The sequence below is a fragment of the Sander lucioperca genome, chromosome 22 (assembly GCF_008315115.2).
Source record: "Sander lucioperca isolate FBNREF2018 chromosome 22, SLUC_FBN_1.2, whole genome shotgun sequence".
Lineage (NCBI taxonomy): Eukaryota > Metazoa > Chordata > Actinopteri > Perciformes > Percidae > Sander > Sander lucioperca.
Genome location: NC_050194.1, coordinates 2,553,036 through 2,580,535, shown reverse-complemented (window position 1 = coordinate 2,580,535; position 27,500 = coordinate 2,553,036). Strand labels below are relative to the sequence as shown.

General features: G+C 38.4%; 3 protein-coding genes and 1 long non-coding RNA gene across 4 annotated transcripts in view; 2 read left to right on the top strand and 2 right to left on the bottom strand.

Annotated features, from left to right (window-relative positions):
* minpp1b (multiple inositol-polyphosphate phosphatase 1b) overlaps positions 1–1,889 on the top strand; it is a 14,964-nt gene extending 13,075 nt beyond the window's left edge. Inside the window, exons 7-8 of the mRNA XM_035997620.1 lie at positions 386–519; positions 1,562–1,889. Of these exons, the coding sequence (XP_035853513.1) occupies positions 386–519; positions 1,562–1,815 (388 nt within the window). The 3' untranslated portion in view covers positions 1,816–1,889. The remainder of the gene's footprint in view (positions 1–385; positions 520–1,561) is intronic.
* The window catches only part of LOC116059250 (microfibril-associated glycoprotein 4-like), a 114,782-nt gene extending 98,427 nt beyond the window's left edge, over positions 1–16,355 (bottom strand). The window contains exon 1 of the mRNA XM_031312223.2: positions 16,157–16,355. Within this exon, the coding sequence (XP_031168083.2) occupies positions 16,157–16,238 (82 nt within the window). The 5' untranslated portion in view covers positions 16,239–16,355. The remainder of the gene's footprint in view (positions 1–16,156) is intronic.
* Positions 16,356–26,391: 10,036 nt separating this feature from the next.
* Positions 26,392–27,500, bottom strand: part of LOC116059254 — a 26,558-nt gene continuing 25,449 nt past the window's right edge. Inside the window, exon 2 of the long non-coding RNA XR_004107264.1 lies at positions 26,392–26,806. This is a non-coding gene — a long non-coding RNA (uncharacterized LOC116059254). The remainder of the gene's footprint in view (positions 26,807–27,500) is intronic.
* Positions 27,016–27,500, top strand: part of ptenb (phosphatase and tensin homolog B) — a 20,708-nt gene continuing 20,223 nt past the window's right edge. The window contains exon 1 of the mRNA XM_035997519.1: positions 27,016–27,026. The gene's annotated coding sequence lies outside the window, so the exon portion shown is untranslated. The remainder of the gene's footprint in view (positions 27,027–27,500) is intronic.

Here is a 27,500-nt window from a genome sequence, read left to right as displayed (position 1 = left end):
TATCGATATATTGCCCAGCTCTACGCCGGTCAGACTTTATTGGTTCATAAAATGTACCCAAATTCACAAATATGTGGGATATAACTACAGACATTACTGTAATTGTACGTTGTAACGTCTGCTGTATACTATGTATTATTTTTAGTATTATTATTATTATTATTATTATTATTATTATTATTATTATTATTATTATTACCAGTAGCGTGCAGCGCGTGCTCTCCACCGCTGTTTGCAGAACGTTATTGTTCAGCAGCGTGGACGCTCGCATCGTTCTTGGTGTGGACGGGCCTTTACTGTGAAGAAAAACAGATGACAGGGAAGCTGACAGAAATGATTTTGAATGAACTTTATTGATAATCGGTGATTTGTTTGCGTCCGTTAGGTCCACGGACGTGCCGCCTGAGCCGGCCTCCATCCTGGTTGGTCACGCCGAAACGCTCCTCCCCCTCCTCTCCCTGCTGGGGCTCTACAAGGACCAGACTCCGCCCACCGCCGACAACTACCGCACACAGCACGGTACCGAGCCACGCCCCTTTCTCACGCCACTGTACAGACAACTATCACATACTAATAACAAGTTCTGCAGCATCTGTTTCTCAGGCTTCTGGGTAGATTCATGAAAAAGTCATGAAATTGAAATGTGAAATCTTCAGTTACACTGAAACAGCCAAGTTGCAGTTGTGTTGTGGTGTTAGAATAAAATTACATTATCAAGAATAAACAGAGACCACTGAAGTTATAATAAAGTTTAGTTTACTTGCAAGTAGAATCAGTTTACAGTACTCACAGCACTAGTACAGAAAGTGACTAACGTAAGCCTCAAACAGTAGCTTATTTATGTGTGAAATACAATCATAACAGAATTTGATGTCAATTGTCGATCTTGTCAGTTTAGATGTTGTCTCCTCCATCTGGTCAGACTGGATGGCGTCCCCTTTATCTGGTTAGAGACGCATGTCCTGTCCCCTGAGCCCCGGTCAAGATGGCCAATGACTCCATGTTATCTTGTGGGAACAAGTGGTGTTATGTTTTCTTACTATGCAATAGTGTAATTTAACAGAGAGAGAAGAGTAGTAATCACTAATATTATTCTATGCAAACAGTTTAATAAATAACAAGAGGGAAAGTATGCATCATAATTTCTCTAACAGTTGTCTTTCTGTCCACCGTGCAACTTTTTGTTTTTCTGGGTCAAAATTTCAAATTAAAACTTTTTTTTTCAACGTTTTGGTCGTCGCTGTTCCTGACGTTTTTCAGTTTTTTTTTTTTCCATGCTTTTTTTTTTTTTTTTTTGATGTTTTTGAAGCTTTCTCTGACTTTTTTTTCAACATTGTTATAATTTTTTTTTTTTTCAAATGCTATAAAATTGACTAAAACACCCAAATTCAATGAAAGTAGTGAACTGATCATTTATTTTACTTGTGAAGAGCGTTGTAGGGAACCATCCACCTTACTTTTTTTGACAATTTCCTTGAAAAAAAAGAACTGAAAATGGGTCAGATTTGACCCGAGGACAACAGGAGGGTTAACAGCGGTTCTCGTGTGTCCCGTCTCTCAGGTAGAAGTTTCCGCAGCGGTCTCATCGTCCCGTACGCCGCCAACCTGCTCTTCGTCCTGTACGACTGCCAGCGCGGCCCGCGGCTGCAGCTGCTCATCAACGAGTCTCCGGTTCGATTCCCGGGGCTGGAGACGGAGGACGCGCCGCTGTACCGGGACGTCCGGGCCACGTACCGCCACCTGCTGGACGGCTGCGACTTTGAACGGGAGTGTGAGGGGCGGCCGGTGGGCCGCGGACCCAACACCGAACTCTGAGCGGAGCAGCAGGTACCCCAGCAGGACATGTGAACACTGGACTCACTTCAAATGTCCTCTGCAGTTCATTTCTTCACACCAGAACCCACAGACTGTAAAAATAAGTGACGGAGAAGCCGTCATCTTTTGGTGTCAGGACGGCCGTGTTTAAGCCTCGAGTTTGGAATCTTTCTCGTAAGTTAGCAGCTAACGCCAGCGCTAGCTAACTAGCTAGGTTGACAAGGTGCTACCAGTCGCTAAACAAGACGCTTTCTTTCACAATTACTTTTTATTACTTTTTTCACACACACACACACACACACACACACACACACACACAGTGCGTGGCACTATCTTTGTGGGGACCCATCATTGACATAATGCATTCCCTAGCCCCTTACCCTAACCTTAACCATCACCACTAAATGCCTAACCTTAACCCTTACCCTCACCCTAACCATAACCTAATTCTAACCCTAATCCTAAAACCAAGTCTTAACCCTCAAACAGACCTTTAACCTTGTGGGGTCCAGTATTTTGGCCCCACAAGGCTGTGCAGACCCCACAAGTATACTGTATTTCCCGGTTTTTGGACCCCCCGAATATAGTTAAACAAGAATACACACACACACACACACACACACACACACACACACACACACACACACACACACACACACACACACAACACATCATTCTGGCTGCATCCAGTTCTCTCTCTATTGTCTTTATAGGTATAAATACAAAACAGCTGCTCACTCATTAGTCAGAGATTTAGCCGGATTAACCAATGGGCATAATGGGCCACGGATGCCACGCCCACCTGGGGGGAAAAGCACGGCTGAAACATACACTACAACCCCCGGTTCATGTTCATCTTGTCTCTTTATCAAGTCTCTAGCTCATGCTGGGAGTCTGCTGGTTTTCTGGGGGCCTCCCAAGGATTTATGGACCTTTTCCACAGCAGACATGTTGACTTGTCATAGTAGGAAGAGCCCAGCTGAGATTAATAACCTTAACAATGGCTCAGTTCCATCAAGTGTCCCAGTAAGATATTTCAGTGAGTCAGCATGCACAATACCAGGCTCTCTCCTAAGTGGAACACAGCCATCATTAATGGTTTTGAAAAGGCACCAGTGCCGCTTTCTCTCCTTCTTAGATCGTAGTTTCTCCTGCTCGTTGAGCCGCAGTCTCCGTTTACAGGAGGGACGGAGGAATACCGCCTGTAAACATGAACACTACTGTCTTTATAGTCTATCTTTTTAATAAACTGTCTGTACACTTACAAAGTTCTCAATGCTTGGGTTTACATGTAGGGACCTCATTATGCTACCATGGAAGTGTGGTGATATTTTGAGCCTTGTTAGTGGTGTAGAAATAGCGATCTCTTTTTTACTTTACCCTCTGCCCCGACGACTAGCGTTATAAGCTAATTAGCAGTTTGCGATAAAACTGGTCACATTCGATTAGCATGAAAACATGTCCCAGAGAACGGTCGACTGTGTACACGTTATTAACCCCTAGGGTCATTTTGCGCCGGATTTGTCCTTTTCGTTCACAGCTAACGCCAGCGCTAGCTAACTAGCTTGGGTTGACAAGGTGCTACCAAACGCTAAACAAGACGCTTTCTTTGACACTTTCTTGTTGCTTGATTTGGCCCTTTTTGACATTTTAAGGCTGTGGAGTCGCCCCCTGCTGGGAGTTAGACAAAATGCAGCTTTCAGGAGCTTCCCAAAGCCTCGTCTGTTATTTTTACAGTCTGTGGGAGACCGTGTGAAGAGCCTGTAGATCATCGCCCCCTGCTGGGGACTGTAGAAACTGACCTCTGATGTGAATTTGTTCAATAAAAACAGATTCGTAAATCTGTCTGCTTTAATAAAAATGACAAAAGGGTTAAAAGTTAATATATTGATCCTATTTTTGCATAAAATATGTTGCGACTCTGAACCACATTGATGATTGTTGACCATCAGTGTTTCCGTGCATTTAAAAGCCAAACATGACGTCTATAGAAACCTGACTTTCTCCAACACGTTGAAGTGTAACTGAGTACTTTATGGGCTTTTTGTTTGAGCAGAAAATATCAAACGTGCAGTTTTTCCTGTATGTTTTCACACAAGTACCTTACCTCTTAACAGATTAAAACCTGGTGTCTTAACATGAAGTCTGCAAAGTCAAAAGCATGAAGGAAGCAATTATGAAGTAATTTTAATGAATAATAACTGTTCTTATTTTAATAGGAACAGATTTGTATTCAGTTTAATTTGATTGGATTATTTTAGTTTTAAAGATAATCATTTCCCCAAAGATACTTTAATGTATTAATACTTTGGTTTGTCAAAGCTTAAAGATAACACGCATGAGAAACTGCACGTTAAAAAAAAACAGAACGACAGGATGAAATATTTTAGATTTTTTTGGGATGTTTGATTTGGGTGAACTGACCGGAGTTTTTCACAATAAGAGTCTCATTAAGGAGATAATGAAGCTGTTCAGTTCTGTTTGGGGTCTTCAGGATGACATATTTTATATTTTTTTGGGGTGAACTGACCATTTTAATCTGCTGTAAACCAGAGTGGGTTAGAAAAATGATTGTTTTCATCGGTGGCCCTTCAGGGTTCTTTCTGACATGAGTTCCTTCAGGAATTAAGTTGCTTTATGTTTATTTATTCCGAGTTTAATGCCAATGCTATGTGTGTTTGTGTGATTCATTTCTGTATTGATTTGGGCCTCAAACGCTGCTGTGATCAAAATCTGTGTTGAAGTGAATGAGAACAACCTTACAAGTACAAATTCAGCTTTTTCACATGTCTGAGGGAGTATTTTCACAATAAGAGCCTCGTTAGGCAGATAATGAAGCTGTTCAGTTCTGTTTTGGGTCTTCAGGGTGAATTATTTTTATTTTGTTTCAATATTCTGCATAAAGGAGGTTCAGCTTTTTAAACTTTTGTCAGGTCTCACTCGGTGCTTCTTCTTTATTTGACTTCCTGTCTATGAGTTATTGCAGAATGATAATTGCCAAATGTTTTCAATTGAAATGCTTTAATAAATGTTTTTCACAGATCAAACGGAACAAATTGTTTCCTGTCATTCTTTTCTTTGGAATAAAATACAAAGTGAACTTCAAGTGATGTTACATAAGTTCTGTAGAGACTTTTTTTGATGCATCAGGACACGACACAATCACTTATTACAGACGCAGCTGTCAAATGTTCAACATACTATACTATCACTTTATCACTTTTTTTTCAACATATTAAACTGACTTTTCAAAATTCTCGACACTATAGAATTACAATGACTTAGGTTTTTCAACATACTATAACTTTTTATTACTTTTTTCGACTTACTGTACTATGACTTTTTGACTGTTTTCAACATACTATACTATGACTTTTTTTTTTTCTATGACATTTTTTTCAAAATATTCAACATTTTTTTTTCAACAATTTTTTTTTTTTTTTACAAGGGAGCATTAGGCCACATCAAGGGGGGAACAATTTTTTTTTTAATTTATTTTGCATTTCGAGAATAACGTCGAATGGGTGGTGATGGTGCAGTGGATAGGACCCATGCCTTTGGTGTGGGAGATCTGGGTTTGATTCCCACTGTGATACATCAACCAATGTGTCCCTGAGCAAGGCACTTAACCTCTAGTTGCTCCAGAGGCGTGTGACTTCTGATATATATATATATATATATATATATATATATATATATATATATATATATATATATATATATATATATATATAGCAATTGTAAGTCGCTTTGGATAAAAGCGTCCGCTAAATGACATGTAATGTATTAGCGTAAAAAGTCAACCTGACGAGAATATAGTCGAAATGTCGAGAATAAAGTCAACATGACAAGAATAAAGTTGAACTACGATTTCAAGACTAATGTTGAGATTAAAGTTGAACTGACAAGAATAAATTCAACTCCTTTATCACTTACCGTATTTTCCGGAGTATAAGTCGCATCAGTCAAAAAATGCGTCATGAAGAGGAAAAAAACATATATAAGTCGCACTGGACTATAAGTCGCATTTATTTAGAAATTGATTTCACAAAATCCAAGATCAAGAACAGACATTTAATCTGGAAAGGCAAGTTATTCAACTACACAGTAGCACACAGAACAAGGGGCTGAATACGGTAGGTGTCCGGTATGTTAACGTAACACATTAACAGTTATTCAACTATACAACAGAATACAGAACAACTACCAGGGCGTGGAGACGTAACTGCACCGTTGACGTGCATCTACATCTGTGGACTCGTTCCTCCAGCTCTGGCCATCTTGCTTTCAGCGCGCGACTAGCTTTCTTTGTTTCCTTCATTGCAGTAAGAGTCACCTTTTCACCAGTCCCTCACAAGTTTCTCTCTCACTCCAAACTTTCTTTCTGCTGCTCGATTACCGTTTTCGGCTGCATATTTTACTACCTGCAGTCACCTGCAGTTTCTTTTCTTTCTCAGTTGTCTTTAGGAGCAGCATATAGTCGTCAGAAGCCTAGAGCGCCCTCTGGCGGCTTTAGACGGTAATGTTTTCAGCATGAAATAACATTTAAAAACGTGAAATTATAAATATTTTGATATATAAGTCGCACCTGACTATAAGTCGCAGGACCAGCCAAAGTATGAAAAAAAGTGCGACTTATAGTCCGGAAAATACGGTAATCACATTAGAGCGACTGTCTGCCATGCCAGCTGCCATGTAGGCAACATCATAGATATGGGTTACATCCTTGGAGTGCTGCGCTCGCCTGAGCTCCCCCCCTCAGGATCAAATAATTTGATCAATTGTCTTTTTGTGTCTTGTGATACAACATATCCTCTCTGTATTGTGCGTAGGTGTAACCATCGATACCCTTATTGCATCTGTCCATTACCAGCTATTTCAGTTTGCAGGAATACAGCCACCTCTTCCAAGTTTGTGTGGTTTCTCCTTCTGAACAGAAGCAATTTTCGGCACAATCTCTTCAAAGTCCTAATACTTATCACTATACTGTGTTTATGCGCTAAAAGAGAAATAATTTCCATGTTATTAAAACCGATTCTGAAGTATAATTTCACGAGCTCATACATGACGACTTTATTCTTGACATTTCAACTTTATTCTCGAAAAAGTATTTCAACTTTATTCTTGTCATGTTGACTTTATTCTCGACATTTCGACTTTATTCTCAAAATGCAAAATAAATAAAAAATCTTCCTCCTTATTTTTTTCCCTTGATGTGGCTCAGTCGTATTTTTTCAACATGCTATATTATGATTTTTTTTCGACATACTATACTATGACTTTTTTTTAAAATTTTTTGACATACCATGACTATGCTTTTTTGGGACTTTTGTTGTACATACTATACTTTGTGGATTTGAAGGTACACTTCTTCTCATGAGGCCAAAGTACTAATCATTGGGCCACTGCACTGCTTTAATATATTACAAAATTTTCGACATACTATACTATGACGTTTTTCCATGAAATACAATTACTTTTTTTCAATAAACTGTACTATGACTTTTTTTTCAAAATGTTGAAAATGACTTTTTTATGATTTTTTCCATAGTATACAATGACTTTTTTTTTCGACAAACTATAATATGACCTTTTTTAGAGTTTTCAACATACTATACTATGACGTTTTTTTTTTCCCAAAATTGTCCACATACTGTACTATGCTTTTTGGGACTTGTTGTACAGTCTATACTTTATGGATTTGAACCCTGTACCTTCTTCTCATGAGGCCAAAGTACTAACCACTGGTCCACCGCTCTGCTTTAATATATTACAAAATGTTTAGTATAGTATTACTTTTTTCAAAATGTTCAACATACTGTACTGACTTTTTTACCAAAATTGTCAACATACTGTACTGACTTTTTTTTTAAATTTTCGACATACTGTACTGACTTTTTTTTTAAATTTTCGACATACTGTACTGACTTTTTTTAAAAATGTTCAACATACTATACTATGACTTTTTTATGACTTTTTTTCCATAGTATACAATGACTTTTTTTCGACAAACTATAATATGACTTTTTTTCAGACTTTTCAACATACTATACTATGACGTTTTTTTCCAAAATTGTCCACATATTGTACTATGCTTTTTAGTGACTTTTGTTGTACATACTATACTTTGTGGATTTGAACCCTGTACCTTCTTCTCATGAGGCCAAATAGTACGCTTTTATCAAAACGTTCGACATACTATACTGACTTTTTTTCAAAATTTTAGAGATACTATACTATGACTTTTTTTTCCATAAAATACAAAGACTTTTTTTTCGACATACTATACTATGACTTTTTTTCAAAATTTTTGACATACCATGACTTCTTTCGACATGCTATGCTTTTTTGGGACTTTTGTTGTACATACTATACCTTGTGGATTTGAACCCTGTACCTTCTTCTCATAAAGTACTAACCATTGGGCCACCGTGCTGCTTTAATATATTACAAAATTTTTGACATACTATACTGACTTTTTTTCCAAAATTGTCAACATACTATACTGACTTTTTTTCAAAATTTTCGACATACTGTGCTGACTTTTTTTCTAAATTTTAGAGATACTATACTATGACTTTTTTTTTGATAAACTATACTATGACTTTTTTACAAAATGTTTGACATACTATTACTTCTTTCGACATACTATACTATGACGTTTTTCCATGAAATACAATTACTTTTTTTCAATAAACTGTGTTTTTTTTCAAAATGTTCAACTTACTATACTATGACTTTTTTATGACTTTTTTTCCATAGTATACAATGACTTTTTTTTTCGACAAACTATAATATGACCTTTTTTTAGAGTTTTCAACATACTATACTATGACGTTTTTTTTTCCCAAAATTGTCCACATACTGTACTGACTTTTTTTTTTAATTTTCGACATACTGTACTGACTTTTTTTCAAAATTTTCGACATACTATACTATGACTTTTTTATGACTTTTTTTCCATAGTATACAATGACTTTTTTTCGACAAACTATAATATGACTTTTTTTCAGACTTTTCAACATACTATACTATGACGTTTTTTTCCAAAATTGTCCACATACTGTACTATGCTTTTTTGGGACTTTTGTTGTACATACTAAACCTTGTGGATTTGAACCCTGTACCTTCTTCTCATAAAGTACTAACCATTGGGCCACCGTGCTGCTTTAATATATTACAAAATTTTTGACATACTATACTGACTTTTTTTCCAAAATTGTCAACATACTATACTGACTTTTTTTCAAAATTTTCGACATACTGTACTGACTTTTTTTCAAAATTTTAGAGATACTATACTATGACTTTTTTTTTTATAAACTGTACTATGACTTTTTTACAAAATGTTTGACATACTATTACTTCTTTCGACATACTATACTATGACTTCTTTTCAAAATTTTTGACATACCATGACTTTTTTTGACATACTGTACTATGACGTTTTTTTTTAAAATTTTCGACATACTATACTTTGACTTTTTTATGACTTTTTTTCCATAGTATACAATGACGTTTTTTCGACAAACTATAATATGACTTTTTTTCAGACTTTTCAACATACTATACTATGACGTATTTTTCCAAAATAGGGGACATACTGTACTATGCTTTTTTTGGGACTTTTGTTGTACATACTATACCTTGTGGATTTGAACCCTGTACCTTCTTCTCATGAGGCCAAAGTACTAACCATTGGGCCACCTCACTGCTTTAATATATTGCAAAATTTTCAACATACTATACTATGACTTCTATCAACATGTTCGACATACTGTACTGACTTTTTTTCAAAATTTTAGAGATACTATTCTATGACTTTTTTTCCATAAACTTCTTTTCAAAATTTTTGACATACCATGACTTTTTTCGACATACTGTACTATGACTTTTCAAAACTTTAGATATACAATGACTTCTTCCGACATACTATACTATGACTTTTTTCGACATGCTATACTATGACGTTTTTTTTAAAAATTTCGACATACTATACTATGACTTCGATCAAAATGTTCGACATACTGTACTGACTTTTTTTCCAAAATTGTCAACATACTGTACTGACTTTTTTCAAAATGTTTGACATACTATTACTTCTTTCGATATACTACACTACAACTTTTTTTCAACATACTATGACTATTTTTCAACATGTTATAATATGACTTTTTTGACAAACTATAATATGACTTTTTTTCAGACTTTTCAACATACTATACTATGACGTTTTTTTCCAAAATTGTCCACATATTGTACTATGCTTTTTTGGGACTTTTGTTGTACATACTATACTTTGTGGATTTGAACCCTGTACCTTCTTCTCATGAGGCCAAATAGTACGCTTTTATCAAAACGTTCGACATACTATACTGACTTTTTTTCAAAATTTTAGAGATACTATACTATGACTTTTTTTTCCATAAAATACAATTACTTTTTTTTCGACATACTATACTATGACTTTTTTTCAAAATTTATTGACATACCATGACTTCTTTCAACATGCTATGCTTTTTTGGGACTTTTGTTGTACATACTATACCTTGTGGATTTGAACCCTGTACCTTCTTCTCATGAGGCCAAAGTACTAACCATTGGTCCACCGCTCTGCTTTAATATATTGCAAACTTTTCGACATACTATACTATGACTTCTATCAACATGTTCGACATACTGAACTGACTTTTTTTCCAAAATTGTCAACATACTGTACTGACTTTTTTTCAAAATTTTCAACATACTATACTACGACTTTTTTTCCATAGTATACAATGACTTTTTTTCGACAAACTATAATGACTTTTTTTCAGAGTTTTCGACATACTGTACTATGACGTTTTTTTCCCAAATATGTTGACATACTGTACTATGACTTCTATCAAAATGTTCGACATGTAATGTAAATACTTTTTTACATACTATGACTTTTCAAAATTTTAGATATACCATGACTTCTTCGACATACTATACTATGACTTTTATCAAAATGTTCGACATACTGTACTGACTTTTTTCAAAATTTTAGACATACTATTCTATGACTTTTTTTTCCATAAAATACAATGACTTTTTTTCGATAAACTGTACTATGACTTTTTTACAAAATTTTTGACATACTATTACTTCTTTCGACATACTATACTATGACTTTTTTTTTACATACTATACTATGACTTTTTTTTGACATACTATACTATGACTTCTTTTCAAAATTTTTGACATACCATGACTTCTTTCGACATACTGTACTATGACTTTTTTCATGAATTTTTTTGACATACTATACTATGACTTTTCAAAACTTTAGATATACAATGACTTCTTCCGACATACTATACTATGACTTTTTTCGACATGCTATACTATGACGTTTTTTTAAAAATTTTCGACATACTATACTATGACTTCGATCAAAATGTTCGACATACTGTACTGACTTTTTTTCCAAAATTGTCAACATACTGTACTGACTTTTTTCAAAATGTTTGACATACTATTACTTCTTTCGATATACTACACTACGACTTTTTTTCAACATACATGACTATTTTTCAACATGTTATAATATGACTTTTTTCGACATACTATACTACGACTTTTTTATGACTTTTTTTCCATAGTATACAATGACTTTTTTTTGACAAACTATAATATGACTTTTTTTCAGACTTTTCAACATACTATACTATGACGTTTTTTTCCAAAATTGTCCACATATTGTACTATGCTTTTTTGGGACTTTTGTTGTACATACTATACTTTGTGGATTTGAACCCTGTACCTTCTTCTCATGAGGCCAAATAGTACGCTTTTATCAAAACGTTCGACATACTATACTGACTTTTTTTCAAAATTTTAGAGATACTATACTATGACTTTTTTTTCGATAAACTGTACTATGACTTTTTTACAAAATGTTTGACATACTATTACTTCTTTCGACATACTACACTATGACTATTTTTCAACATACTATACTATGACTTTTTTTTTTTCAAAATTTTTTGACATACCATGACTTCTTTCAACATGCTATGCTTTTTTGGGACTTTTGTTGTACATACTATACCTTGTGGATTTGAACCCTGTACCTTCTTCTGATGAGGCCAAAGTACTAACCATTGGGCCACCGCGCTGCTTTAATATATTGCAAACTTTTCGACATACTATACTATGACTTCTATCAACATGTTCGACATACTGAACTGACTTTTTTATGACTTTTTTTCCATAGTATACAATGACTTTTTTTCGACAAACTATAATATGACTTTTTTTCAGAGTTTTCGACATACTGTACTATGACGTTTTTTTTCCCAAATATGTTGACACACTGTACTATGACTTCTATCAAAATGTTCGACATGTAATGTAAATACTTTTTTACATACTATGACTTTTCAAAATTTTAGATATACCATGACTTCTTCGACATACTATACTATGACTTTTTTCAACATGCTATACTATGACTTCTATCAAAATGTTCGACATACTGTACTGACTTTTTTTCAAGATTTTAGAGATACTATTCTATGACTTTTTTTCGATAAACTGTACTATGACTTTTTTACAAAATTTTTGACATACTATTACTTCTTTCGACATACTACACTATGACTTTTTTCATGACTTCTTTCGACATGCTATACTATGACGTTTTTTAAAATTTTTTCGACATACAGACTTTTTTTCCATAGTATACAATGACTTTTTTTCGACAAACTATAATATGACTTTTTTCAGACTTTTCAACATACTATACTATGATGTTTTATTTTGTCCAAAATTGTCCACATACTGTACTATGCTTTTTTGGGACTTTTGTTGTACATTCTATACTTGCTGGATTTGAACCCTGTACCTTCTTCTCAAGTTTGTTTATGTTAATGTTATTCAGTAGTGTAGATCAAATTATGGTGTCAATCATCATTTTGACTGTCCTTCAAATCATTGCTGAGTAAGAGTTCTGTGCAAAAATAATTAAAGTAGGGCTTTCACTAACTTTCAAAGGTTGTAAACTTATTTCCTTCTGCTTCAATCCCTTGATAAGTGCCAGCTTGTTTTCCGTTGGAACAATTTGATTATTGATTTAGATTTGAATGTTAAATTGCTAGCTGTTTTTCTTACTTTTCTGATTGGCTACTGTTAGTGTTTGTAATACCTAATTAAAGTTTGAATGTTACATTTCTAGACGTTCCGATTGGGTGTTGTTACCTAATTCAAATTGAATGTCAAATGGTTGCATTGTTTTAAACACCTGTAAATATAATTTCTATTCACATGGCTTTTTTGATCCCTGGAAAACTAATAAATCTGTTGTTTGTCATTTAATGATATGATTTTTTGATTATTTTTGATAACAGTAGTAACAATAACAGGCCTAATATTAGGGTGTAATCATTAATATTCGGGGCAATTAGCCTACATCTTATTTGATGGGGGGGCAGTTAGGGACCTGGTTAATGGATAATGGGGCGCTTGCCCAAAAAAGGTTGAGAACCACTGATATATACTATGACTTTTTTATAGTATGTCGAAAATTTTGAAAAAAATTCATAGTTTAGCATGTCGAAAAGTCATAAAAAGGGTTATAGTCATCAAAATGGTATCTAAAATAAAAAACTAAACTAGTTTTTTCATTTTAAATTTCTCACTTTTTTCATTGTCATTTAATATTTTCAACTGATTTTTTTTTTTACTTTTTAACTTAGCTTTTACATTTTACAGTAATCATTCCCACTAGTGTAGTATAATCATATTTGTAATTTGATCTCTTTTCATTTTCTCCTTTGACTTTTCATTTTAATTATGAATAAAAGTATCCTCCATAGAAGACAAAGTGAAGACATGAGATCATCTTAATGCTCAGCTTCTTATTTATTGTCACCGTACAGCAGATAAAGATTCACATTAGAGTTTCAAACCTCCACCAAACATCAACTGGCTGTCCTGAACTACAAAGATCTTTTTATACTTTTCATTTTCTTTACTTCTTTCTCTCTTTTAGACTCGTGTTATCAGTTCATGCAGTGATTAACACCTGATCAGACTATATATGTGTTTCCATTTAAAGATTATGGGCCCTACTTTCCTGCTGCAGCCGCCCAACTGGAGACACATCTGACTTTTCTTCCACGTTGCAGCGAGCTGCGACTGCTTTAAACCATCACAGACGGTAACAAGATTTACAAACATCAGTTGGTTTTCTTGTGCTGGTGCCCAGTTTCAGGAAAATAAGACCTGTTGTGAGATTAAATGATTAATGAGAGAAAGAAAGAAATCAGAAGAGATGAGCTGATATTCTGCTGTACGTTGGTCCTGGAGAACTACTGCACAGGACGGATCTTCATGCTGATGAACTTCAGGGAGTAGTTCACACCTTTCCAGGATTGCCATTCCACTCCAACATAAGAGATAGTGCCGTCAGCCCCCCAACGATAAACACCATTTGGATTTGTATGGTGACAGTTGTTGTACCAGAACGCCCCAAGGAGTGATCTGGCACAGTTCCCTGTAGAGGAGTCCTGGTCTTTGTCAAAGGTGGAGAACTTCTGTCCGTTGTGAATAGTCATGGAGTCTCCTACAGAAACACAACAAGTGTATAATCACAACATTATGATACAACTAACAATGATATATATTTTTAAAGTGTATTTATTTGCCCAGTATAACCCCAATCTACTTCTCTACCTACAGTAAGTATTACTAAATAACACAACCACTGAACTAACCTGACACTCAACACTGGACTGGACTGGTGATGTTTAATACTTATTGTTTAATTAAAATAATAAATCCACAGATTGTCACCTATAACACTTGAACACCTCATGATGCCACTGAGAGCAGGAAAACTAGTTAACAAGCAGAGAGGTTAAACCAGCTAGGAGAAATCATTAATATATGAATTAAATACTAATTAAACATTACAGGTACTAGTACTCGTGCTTTGTGTACTCTGCTACCACTCCTACAAATACTACTGGTACTTCAGCTGCTGCAACAAAACAACCTGAAGTCTGGGGAACAGATAAATAAAGTGCAAAGAGTCCCTGAGATACAGACACCTGAAACCTGCTAAACAACTGGATCATTGACACATGTTTGTTTCCTCTTAAACTTTCTTCATATAAAAGAATTAGAGAAAAAAATGAAAACATGTGATTCATGAAATGTAAACAGAGGACTGGTTTAATTTCTTAGCAACTCGTGCAACTGTCAATCAGTCATTAGTGTGAGGACAGCCCAAATAATCCACTATAACACCCGTCTTCACACCAGTCTTTAGTGTTATCTCCATCTGGAAACTGAAAATCAGAAAAACAGAACAGATTGGACTTCTGTTTAAGGCGGTATAGGGGACAGGCCAAGGGAACCAATCTCCACATTAAACCCTCATCTTTAGTTCTGTTCTGATGTAGAGGCAACTCTCCTTGCTTGACTAAGCAGGCTTTACCAAGAAGATACACGTCTCATACAAAAACTGATGCCCACAGAAAGAGGATCAAAGTAACTACACATTTACCGACTGCTGACACCCTGGTGTCTGGCCAAGATGGAAAAAGGCTTTTAGAGAATTCAACATTAACTAGATCTCAAACTAAACACAATGGCCAAATCAGTGGAAGAGGTTATTAATCAAAATAGAGCACTGGTTATCAGCGTGATATCAAACTTAAAGGAAAGCATACCAATGAAAAAAAGCCTGAATACCTTATACCTGATTAAAAGAAGTTCAGAGAGCTCCTGATTGACATCAGGACAGCGGAAAGTCTACACATATTCCCCCACAGGCTAAAGACACATCTCTTCCAACTGCACCTTAGCCAAGAAGATGATGTTTTATAAAAAAAAATAAATTGCACTCACATGTTGCACTTTTATGTAGATCTTTGTAGTTTGGCTTATTTGAAGCTGAGTACTTACATTCCTGCTGTTTAGAGTTTGTACCTTTATAGCTTAAGCTAATTTGCAATATCTGTCCTTAGATAATGTGGAAACCTCACCTGCTCCTCCATTGATGAATCCAGAAACAGTCAGTCTGTATCCATTACACTCATCATCGATAAAGAATGAGGTGTAACGAGCGAACGCTTTGTTTCCTCCAAAGTTTTCCATTTGGACCAGCAGCTCGGACGGTCGATTGCGTGTCAATTGGTAGATGTTCTCAAGACCTACAGACACACACACTTAACATTTTGTAGAGACCTGTAGGTAATTTAGTAAAATATTCTCTGACATTGATTGTTGCATGTGGAGTTTTTGACCTTAAGTACTTAATGAACAGTGAGTTTAATGTATTCATGACTGTTAGTTTGGATTAATTTCTCACCGAGCCAGTACTCTCCAGCAGCGATACCAAAGCCGGTCTTGTATTGATCCCAGCCCCTGTAGAAGTTCACCGTGCCGTCCATCCTTGTCTGGATCACCTGGAAACACAAAAGATATCTGACAGGTCAAGTTTACAGACAGCAAGACTTCACTGTTATTTCAGGTCATTGGGAATATTTTGGTTTCTTTTAACAGTCCAATAAAATAATGTGCTCACTAACGTATCATATCTCTCCACTCTGTTACATATATAACAGGGGTATGCCTGGCCACACCATATGGACTACTGATTAAACACCTGCACTTCTATCTCTATGTCAATCAGTGTGCAATGTGTGACAATCTGCATAGTCATTTTCTTGTTCTTCTCTAAACTTTCTTCTTTAGGAGGTGTTACTGTCATGGTTGTGTATGTTCTGTTTCCTGTTTTATTTTGAAGTCTGTCTTTTCTGTCTTGTCTTGTCTGATTTTACTTCCTGTCTTGTGTTTTCCCACCTTTTTTGATTGTTCTCCCATCCCTAATGGGTTTCACCTGTTCCCCAGCCTAGTGTCACCTGTTGCTTGTTTCCTCATTACCCTCTGTATTTAGTCTTTGTGTTGCCTTGTCTTGTGTCAGATCATTATTTGCTGTTGCATATGTATTATGTCAAGACGCACAGAAAATGTAATTGGAGCCATACCCTAAACCCAACAGGAAGTCTGCCATTTTGAATTGAAAGTTCGGAATTAGTGCAATTTTGTCCATTTCCACATGTCGTACTTTAACCATAGTCAGTATATATAATGGACCAGCAGGTCCCGTGTCTCTGGACGGAGACCAGTGAAGTCTCTTTCCCGGTGATGGCTGAGCGTTACTGAGCAGCCTCCAACTGAGCTTGAAGACGTAGATGTGACGTGAGCAACCTGTCTGAAAGTTGGAAGTCTTCTGGTAGCTGTGCCAAGAGAAATCTCAATCATTCCCAATCTAGCAGAGACGGAGAGCGTAGGTATATGTAAGGAGATAACAGTCCGAGTGTGCATGAGGCCACGCACTGTTTTAACCACACCCTTGACCTTGTGCTGGCATATGGCATCAAAATTGAAGACGTAATAGTATTCCCGCAAAATCCTTTATTATCAGACCACTTCTTAATAACTTTCGAATTCTTACTACCCGACTTTAAATTTAAGGAAGATATTCCAACAGCACTAAACTCATTACCGTGCCGTAATATAACAGAGGATCTTTATGTAAACTTTAGTCCCTCTCAAATCTACGGCCTGCCTACGGACTACTTTAGACTCTGTTGCTCCCCTTAAAAAGAAGACGATGAAGCAAAGGAAACTAGCACCTTGGTATAACTCCCAAACTCGTAAATTAAAGCAAATCTCGCGCAAACTTGAAAGTAAATGGCGTTCCACCAAACTGGAAGAATCTCATTTAGATTGGCAAGACAGTCTGAAAACCTATAGGAAGACCCTAAGAAAGGCCAGATCAGACTACTATTCATCACTAATAGAAGAAAATAAGAACAACCCAAGGTTTCTTTTCAGCACTGTAGCCAGGCTGACAGATAGCCACAGCTCTATTGAGCCATCTATTCCTATAGCTCTGAGTAGTGATGACTCCATGAGTTTCTTTAACAATAAAATTATAACAATTAGAGATACTATTCATCACCTCTTGCCCTCAACCTCTAATGGGTCACCTTTAACTGACAGACTGCTAGAAAGAACGACTAGACCTGACATATACTTAGATTGCTTTTATCCTATAAACCCTCAACAATTAATGCTAAAGGTCTCTTCAGCAAAGCCATCTACCTGTCTCTTGGACCCCATCCCAACGAGGCTACTTAAAGAAGCGTTACCCGTGGTTAACACTTCATTGCTAGATATGATAAATATGTCTTTATTGACAGGTTATGTACCGCAGTCATTTAAAGTAGCTGTGATAAAACCTCTACTGAAAAAACCCACCCTCGATCCTGAGGTCTTAGCCAACTATAGACCTATATCTAACCTTCCCTTTCTCTCCAAGATCCTTGAGAAAGTAGTCGCTAATCAGTTATGTGATTTTCTACATAGCAATAGCTTATTTGAGGACTTTCAGTCAGGATTTAGAAAGCATCATAGCACAGAGACGGCACTGGTGAAAATCACTAACGATCTTCTAACTGCATCAGACAAAGGACTTGTCTCCGTACTTGTCTTATTAGATCTTAGTGCTGCATTCGATACTATTGACCATACCATCCTGTTACAGAGACTGGAACATTTAGTTGGCATTAAAGGAATCACACTAAACTGGTTTAAGTCCTACTTCTCTGATCGATCGCAATTTGTTAATGTTAACAATAAACCCTCCAATTACGCTAAAATTAACCATGGCGTTCCTCAAGGCTCAGTGCTTGGACCAATTCTATTCTCCTTATATATGCTTCCTCTAGGCAATATTATTAGGAAACACTCAATTAACTTTCACTGTTATGCGGATGACACCCAATTATATCTGTCAATCAAGCCAGACAAAACCAGCCAGCTAGCTAAACTTCAAGCGTGCATTAAAGATATAAAATCATGGATGGCCTACAATTTCCTGATGTTAAACTCAAACAAAAACAAAGTTATTGTGCTGGGCCCGAAACACCTACGAACCTCATTATCCGAAGACATAATTACTCTGGATGGCATTGCCCTGGCCTCCAGTACTACTGTCAGAAATCTAGGAGTTATTTTTGATCAGGATCTATCCTTTAATGCCCATCTAAAACACACCTCTAGAACAGCCTTTTTTCACCTTCGTAACATTGCTAAAATTAGGAACATCCTGTCTCAAAACGATGCTGAAAACCTAGTCCATGCATTCGTTACTTCCAGGCTGGACTACTGTAATTCCTTATTATCAGGATGCTCAAATAAAACCCTTAGGACTCTCCAGCTGATCCAGAATGCTGCAGCGCGTGTTCTGACAAGAACTAAGAAAAGAGATCATATTTCTCCTGTATTAGCTTCTCTCCATTGGCTTCCTGTAAAATCCAGGATTGAATTTAAAATCCTTCTTCTGACCTATAAAGCTCTAAATGGTCAAGCTCCTTCATATCTTGAGGACCTCTTAGTACCTTATTGTCCCACTAGAGCACTACGCTCCCAGAATGCAGAGTTACTTGTGGTTCCTAGAGTCTCTAAAAGTAGAATGGGAGGCAGAGCCTTCAGCTATCAGGCTCCTCTCCTGTGGAACCAGCTCCCAATCTGGGTTCGGGGGGCAGACACCGTCGCTACATTTAAGACTAAACTGAAAACTCTCCTCTTTGATAAAGCTTATAGTTAGGGAGTGAGGAGTTGCAGTGAACGCCTAGACCGGCGGGGCAGGGTGTATAGCTGCAGACACAGCACCCCTGCTTCTCTCTGCTTCTCTTTACAGTCATCAGATTTATCTATCATATAATCAATAATATAGTGCCTCTCCTAGTTATGCTGTTATAATTCTAGACTGCCGAGGAAGTTCCTTCTTATGACACGCTCTTTTCTTTTGTTTCTTTTATGCACATCCTGTCTCAGAAGTGCTTGTTACTCACCTAGCTCTGGGGAGTTTACTCCCCGGAGTCCTTATGTTTCTTCTTCACCCAGAACATCGCCTCGGATTAGGGTGACACCAAGATCTGGGTCTTGGGTGCAGCTGTGGCTATGGACCTGCTACACCCTGCTACGCTCTGCGATTCCCTGCAATGCCCGGCTACGTCCTGCTGCGTCCACCGCGTCCACCCATGCTCTGCTGTGCCACGCTACATCCCGTACCGTCATAACCCCAACCGTCAGACACCGCCCACCAAGAGTCTGGGTCTGCCGAGGTTTCTTCCTAAAAGGGAGTTTTTCCTCGCCACTGTCGCAATAGCCACTGCTAATGCTTGCTCTTGGGGGAACTATTGGAATTGTTGGGGCTTTATAAATTATAGAGTGTGGTCTAGACCTACTCTATCTGTAAAGTGTCTCGAGATAACTCTTGTTATGATTTGATACTATAAATAAAATTGAATTGAAATTGAATAGGCACAGGCTAATTATTGATCACTAAAATGATAGTTAACATCAGTAATTAAACTTAAACAGCTAATGGAAGTCCAAACTGCCTGAGAGCTTCTCCTGTACTATACGGTAATTCCTCTACTATGAGACAGTAAGTCTCGTGGTTATGACCCAATCGTTAGCCTATTTTTATAAAAACGTCTGCTACGGAGCCATAACGTGAGGTACAAGGTAATGGAGCCTTTTATACATTGTTGTGTTTCTTTAGAAATAAACAATGGACAAATAGAGTCTTTAAACTCTTCAGATGTAAAGTTATTCTCTGTCAAAGTGACGTCAGAATGAATGGCAGTCAATGGGATGCTAACGGGAGGTGATGGCTTGGTAGCATCAACATGGAGGTTCGGGTTGTGAGGAGAAGCTTACCCCCTTGACTTTAACGAACTCCTCCTAGAGATTTCATCCGATCAACTTCAAATTTGGTCTGTGCCATCTTAAGATGTTAAAAATGAAAAGTTGTAAAAAGAAAAACTTTCGTCATATGGCGTGGCCGTGGCGGCCATTTTGTGCGTTTCGCCATCAAAACAGGAAGTGGGTGTAACTTGAGTGTACATTGTCCAATTGGCTCAAAACTTTTCAGGTTTCATAAGAGTCCAACCCTGAGGACAAATAAAGGCCGATATTTACTTAAAGTCATAGCGCCCCCTAGTGGCAACAGGAAGTAGGCCTAAAAGTCAAGGTGCTATACTTTAACTCCTCCTCCTAGAGATTTCATCCGATGTACTTCAAACTTGGTCTCTATCATCCCAACACCTTAAAGATGAAAAGTTACTAAAAGAAAAACTTTTCGTCAAACGGTGTGGGCGTGGCATGGCGGCCATTTTGAGTGTTTAGCGATGAACGAGAAAGTGGCTGTAACTACAGTATACATTGTCATATCTGCTTGAAATTTCACACAACAGTCCAGGCCTGAGGACATCTACAGGCCAATATTGACTTTTGGTCATAGCGCCCCCCGCTGGCAACAGGAAATCTGCCTTATATGACAAACATCATCCGAATTAAATGAAACTTATGTGTGGTCTACATGTGATAATGAGCCGGCCCCTATACTTTAACCACGCCCACTTACTCAGGCCACGCCCCCTTTCATAACATTTGAACCGTTTAAGGTAGAGTCTTGTGTGAGGTATCATTGAACTCAGCAGAGTGTTTGTTATTAACGCATGTTAAGCTGGACCTAATAATTTTATAACAATACATTAGGATAATTAAAAATAGGTGTGACCTCATTCTGGTTTTCCAATACGTAGGCTAGGTTTTACACGAGTGTAAAAAAACACAATTATCTCCAATAATTCGTATAAACTTTCAGTTGAACTGTTACTGAACAATTGATAAATCATGCCAATTTACTGCACGGCGGCAGCATAATAATAGTAAACCAGCGTTATTACCTTGTGTTGCAGTCATAACACACAAAAAAAAATCCTCATCTCCAAAACGTCTACCAGGAAAAGTGTGACACCGAGGCTGGCAGCACTGAGGTGACGTTGATGTTCCCTCTGAGGCTACCCAAAAGAAATCCAAAATGTGCTTTTGTTCCATGGCTAGCTAACTTCTGTACTGTTGTTGACCAGCCGGGAAAGTTTCCACAACTATCTTCACCACTCATGAATGAACGTCAGAGGCGCACGGCGCGCCTCGACTCTTGGCAAAATCGGCAGATTCATTCTAATCAAATTATGTTTATTTCTTACTTACCAAATTTTAAAATGTATTACATTTCATTTGTAATGAAAGGGATTAGGTTTATATTAATAATCAAAGTATTAAAAATAAATGTGTTTCTCCTTTCGCTAGGGGGTGCTGCAGCACCCTCAGCACCCCTAGTTCCCGCGGCCATGAGAAGCGGTCAAAATGCTGAGAGAAATGAAATGAGAGAAAATAGGCCGTGCAGTTGCTGAATCTGTCTTCATTTCAGATCAACAAAGGTCAGTTTAGAAGATTTTCGTCAGATTTTGAGAGGCATTCGTCCCGCTCATCCTGCTCGTCATTTCCGGGTTAGCACTCCACCAATCAGATTGGTCATTGAGTCCGACTGCCCGCCCTCCGACCCAACAAGTCAGGTCGGCCAAAATGAAGGCCGACGGCTTCTCCGACTGACGACGGCACGGAACACACCGAACAGACTCGAGTCACCGACCTCACCAGACTGTCAGACGGCCGATTATCTGGTTGGTGTGTCAGGGCCATAAGAGACATTTGCAGACTCTGTGAATTGACCAAGAAGGAGCTGCAGCCCCTTGCCTTTTAACATGGAAACTGGGGCCCCTTCGTAGTGCAAGAACTGTATGGATCTCGTCCTATGGGGACCAGTTGGGCACTGCCCACCGACCGCAGGGATATGCATAGGGGTTAGGAGCAATGTCAACCAGCCGCCAGGCAAAACCGTGGACCTAGGCATGAAGACCCCTGGCATCTGAGGACTGGTTCTAGGGACATGAAATATCTCCCTAGAGGCAGCAAAGGAGCCAGAGTGGGTGCAGGAGGTGGAGTTGTACCAACTAGATATAGTTGGGCTCACCTTAACACATAGAGGGTCTCCTTTTCCTAAATTGCTCAGAGATGTCAGATAGGTATGGGTATACCCATGAGCCCCCAGCTGAGCAGCACTGTGTTAGAGTCCTCCCACAGAATGAGAGGGTTGTCTCTACTCTACGTGTCTATACGTTGCTGAGAGGAAGGATATGACTGTTATTCGAGCATGGGGTGATTCATACGTGTTCTTGGTACACTTTAGGCCAAAAATCAATGATCGACTTTGAGGTTGTGTCATCCGATCTGCGGCCGTATGTCGTGTACACTTTGGATCTTAACTCCCACCTCTGTAAGGATTTCTCTTACTTCACGGGGAGTTTTGGGACGTGGAGCCTGAGTGGGCCATGTTCAGGACCCTCCATTGTAGAGGCAGCTAGGAGTTGTAAAGGTCATGGGTTCATGATGTGGAAACAACCTCAGGACTATTTGTTGTGTCAAACCAGTAGTACTAAAGTGTCAGGACTACGTGACAAATGGATTCTGAATGAAGGAGAGATTGTTTCTTAACAGGAAATGTTCTTAAGGAAAAGTATTGTGTTTCTTTGCCATCAGAGAATTAAAAATACATCCTTCCTTGTACAGAATGTACAGTAATGTGACCTTGCTGCCTATTCAGGACTCCATTGTGTGTCTCTTCCCTCTGATGCTAATGAATCTGTTGCATCATCATTTAAAATGAAGTCAGATAAGATGAACTTTTATTGATGCCCAGAGAGGAAATTCAAGGGTCCCAGAAGCACAAAAAAACGCAACAAGTACAGATAACTAGAGAAAGTGAAATACATAAATAATAAGTTATTTAAAACTAAAATAATAGGATACAATAGCAAATGGAGACAGAATTGCAATGTAAAGTGAGAGAAGTGATTAGCCTACATTTCGCACCAATGCATTGCATGTTCTGAAATTAAAATAAACATCGCCCTGATGTACACACAGCGTTGATTAGTTTTTTTAGTCAGAGAAGCTACGTAGGCAGTGTATTTTTTTTTTGTTCCGTTACCTCCAACCCGAGTCACCGGATCCACCCCCCCTCTGCGCTCCGGGACCTCCCACTTTACAAATTAAGCACTGCAGCTAGGAGTTGTAAAGGTCATGGGTCCATAAGCACCGTACCTGGGGTGACAGAGCTTTCACCATCTACACCCCCCTCCCTCTGGAACTCCCTACTCATACACATCCGTGACTGTACTGACCTGGACACATTCAAAACACACCTCTTCAGATTAGCTTTCCACGTACAATAGTCTTACATTTCTCACCTGATAGTTACTAGTTTTATTGTTTATAATTGCTACTAATATGCTTGTTGTATGTGTTGGTTTTATTTTTTATCTGTTTTTAATGTGCTATATATGAAGGGGTGTAGCACAACATGCTGGGCCCTGTAGAAAGGCATTCTCTATGGCCCCTCCCCACATCCACAGCTATTCATTCTAGCATCTTTTTGGGCCCTCCTCACATGAGGGCCCTGGGTACTCAGGCCCCTTTCCCCCAGTCCGACGCCCCTGGATATGTGCTGGTTTTACTGTAAAGTGTCTTTGAGTACCATGTAAAGTGCTATATAAATAAAATGTATTATTATTATTGTTATTATTATATAGTGGAAACAACCAACCTCAGGACTATGGGACACATAGACTCTGGATGAAGGGGAGATTGTTTCTGATTCTTTCAGAACAGGAAATGTTCTTAAGGAAATGTGTTTCGTAGCTGAGGAGTGAATGAGGATGTATTATCTGTCAAACTTGTGACCTGCAGTAACAAACAGAGACACTATATTCAGAGGTTAGTTTAGTAAATCCTTTTTGTAATGATAAATGTGACCGTTCTACCGATTCAGGACTCTACAGTGTGTTTCCTACCTCTGATGCTAATGAGTAATGTTAATTTAAGATAAGGTGAGATAAGATATTTGGTTGACCCCCAGAGGGTTTTCGTGCATATATGCAATACACAGATATTCCTGTGTGTACAATAGAAAAAGGGTGTGTATGCCTTTGTGTTGGTCTATCACATAACATCCCAATAAAATACATTTACATTTGTGGTTGTAAAGTGACAAAATGTGGAAAAGTTCAAGGGGTATGAGGACTTTTGCAAGCCTCTGCATATACTTTACATAAACATGGTTCATAGATTCATAATTAAGGATTAATGAACTGTAGTTCAAGGCTGGATTTAAAAGCTTCTGGAAGGCTTATTATTGTCCTACTGTTTTGGCCCTGTCTTTGCCCTGATTTAGCTCTGTTTTGGCCCTGTTTGGGCCATTTTTGCCCTGTCTTTGCCCTGTCTTGGCCCTGTCTGGGCCCTGTTTGGGCCCTGTTTTAGCTCTGTTTTGGCCCTGTTTGGGCCGTTTTTGCCCTGTCTTGGCCCTGTTTTGGCCCCGTTTTAACCCTGTGTTTGCCCTGTTCCAGCCCTGTCTTGGCCCTGTTTGGGCCCCGTTTTAACCCTGTCTTTGCCCTGTTCTAGCCCTGTCTTGGCCCTGTTTGGGCCCCGTTTTAACCCTGTGTTTGCCCTGTTCCAGCCCTGTCTTGGCCCTGTTTGGGCCCCGTTTTAACCCTGTCTTTGCCCTGTTCTAGCCCTGTCTTGGCCCTGTTTGGGCCCCGTTTTAACCCTGTCTTTGCCCTGTTCTAGCCCTGTCTTGGCCCTGTTTTGGCCCCGTTTTAACCCTGTCTTTGCCCTGTTCTAGCCCTGTCTTGGCCCTGTTTGGGCCCCGTTTTAACCCTGTCTTTGCCCTGTTCCAGCCCTGTCTTGGCCCTGTTTGGGCCCCGTTTTAACCCTGTCTTTGCCCTGTTCTAGCCCTGTCTTGGCCCTGTTTGGGCCCCGTTTTAACCCTGTCTTTGCCCTGTTTTAGCTCTGTCTTGGCCCTGTTTGGGCCCCGTTTTAACCCTGTCTTTGCCCTGTTCTAGCCCTGTCTTGGCCCTGTTTGGGCCCCGTTTTAACCCTGTCTTTGCCCTGTTTTAGCTCTGTCTTGGCCCTGTTTGGGCCCCGTTTTAACCCTGTCTTTGCCCTGTTTTGACCCTGTCTTTGCCCTGTTTTAACCCTGTCTTGGCCCTGTTTTAACCCTGTCTTGGCCCTGTTTTAACCCTGTCTTTGCCCTGTTTTAACCCTGTCTTGGCCCTGTTTTAGCTCTGTTTTGGCCCTGTTTTAACCCTTCTGGAAAGTCTAGGATTGCACGAAAGATATCGTTGAAATGGTGCATCTCTCTGCTTCTACACCCAAAAAGTCTCTACGCTCTATTAAATATGACAGAACGTGAGGTTTGCTGTCGTGTACGACATGTTTGATGATAACTGTTATTTTAACTTCTGTCTCCATTTACTTTGGTTTACTTTTCAATCTTTGTATTCTATTCTAATTTAGTTTTATGTAACTCTTATTATTCATGTCTTTTCCTTTCACAGCTCAGCACTTTGTTTCAAGTTGTTCTATTCTAGTTGCTTTTTGCTGTAACGCAGTCATTTTAACGCATTACTAATATAATTTCAGGTATATTATACAATCTCAAGAGACAGACAAAGAGACAGAGAGAAATGTTCACAGTTCATAAAGTGAAAGAAAAAGATATTTTTGATTCCTTTCTTATTATAAACTTGATCTCAGACATAATTTACATAAACGTGTTTCATGTTTTGACCAGTTTTTATTACCTCATCCATGAGTTATGACATCATAACTTAACAGGCAATAACTACACTGTAAAAAATATCTTAAACTTTGTTTACGTTCAGATAAAGTGAATACATGTAAATACTGTTTCATAATCATTCAGTTATTCTTATTCAGTTATATTTCCTGTCCATCGCAGAATAGAAACCACAGTTCACTTCTCCACATTCAAACACAATAAAAATATAGAAATAATAAAAGTACACTTCATGAAAAAAGAAAGAAAGAAACGTCACCCTGCAGGTAAATATACGGAGCCTTTAACGCCCCGACACACCAACCAGGCGGCCGACCGTCAGGAGAAAGCCAGTCGGACTGATCAGGCTCCCCGAGGTCCAGAAAGTTCCTCAGAACTCCGCGAAGAGACGCCGACCTGAGACGTAATACGTCTCCATAACAGCAGGCGGCGCTAATCTGTATTGTCGCCCGAAAAAATGAAAACCAGAAATGACGAACGCGTCACATGGGTCTGGCTTCTCCCGAATTGCGGCTGGTTCAGAATACGATCTCATATTGGACTAAAATAGTTCACCGAAACGTGTTTCTGGAAACATTTGAAGAGAGAAATAGGCCGTGCAGTCAGTTAAAGGTCAGTTTAAAAGATTTTCATCTGATTTTAAGAGACTCTAGTCACGCTCATCCCGCTCCCCGTTTCTTGGTTAGCTCTCCACCAATCAGATGGCTCATTGAGTCTGACTGCCCGCCCCCCCGATTCAACAAGTCAAATCAACCCAAATTAAAGCCGCCCCTCGGACGGAGGACGGCACGGAGCACACCGACCAGACTCGAGTCACCGACCTCGCCAGACTGTCAGACGGACGGTTATCAGCTCGGTGGGTCACAACCTTTAATGTTGAAAAAAAGGGACATGCAGTAACTGCTGCATGTCCCTTTTTTCCAAATTTTTGTTCTTTGTTTCTGACGTTTTTGTGGCTTTCTCAGACATTTGTCACCTTTTTGTAAATTTGTTGCTTTTTCCAACATTTTTGTTGACAGGAAGCCCTTCAAAAGTCATCAAAAGAGTTCCTTAGCCATCGTAGAATTTAGCAAATCAAGCAAAACAGATT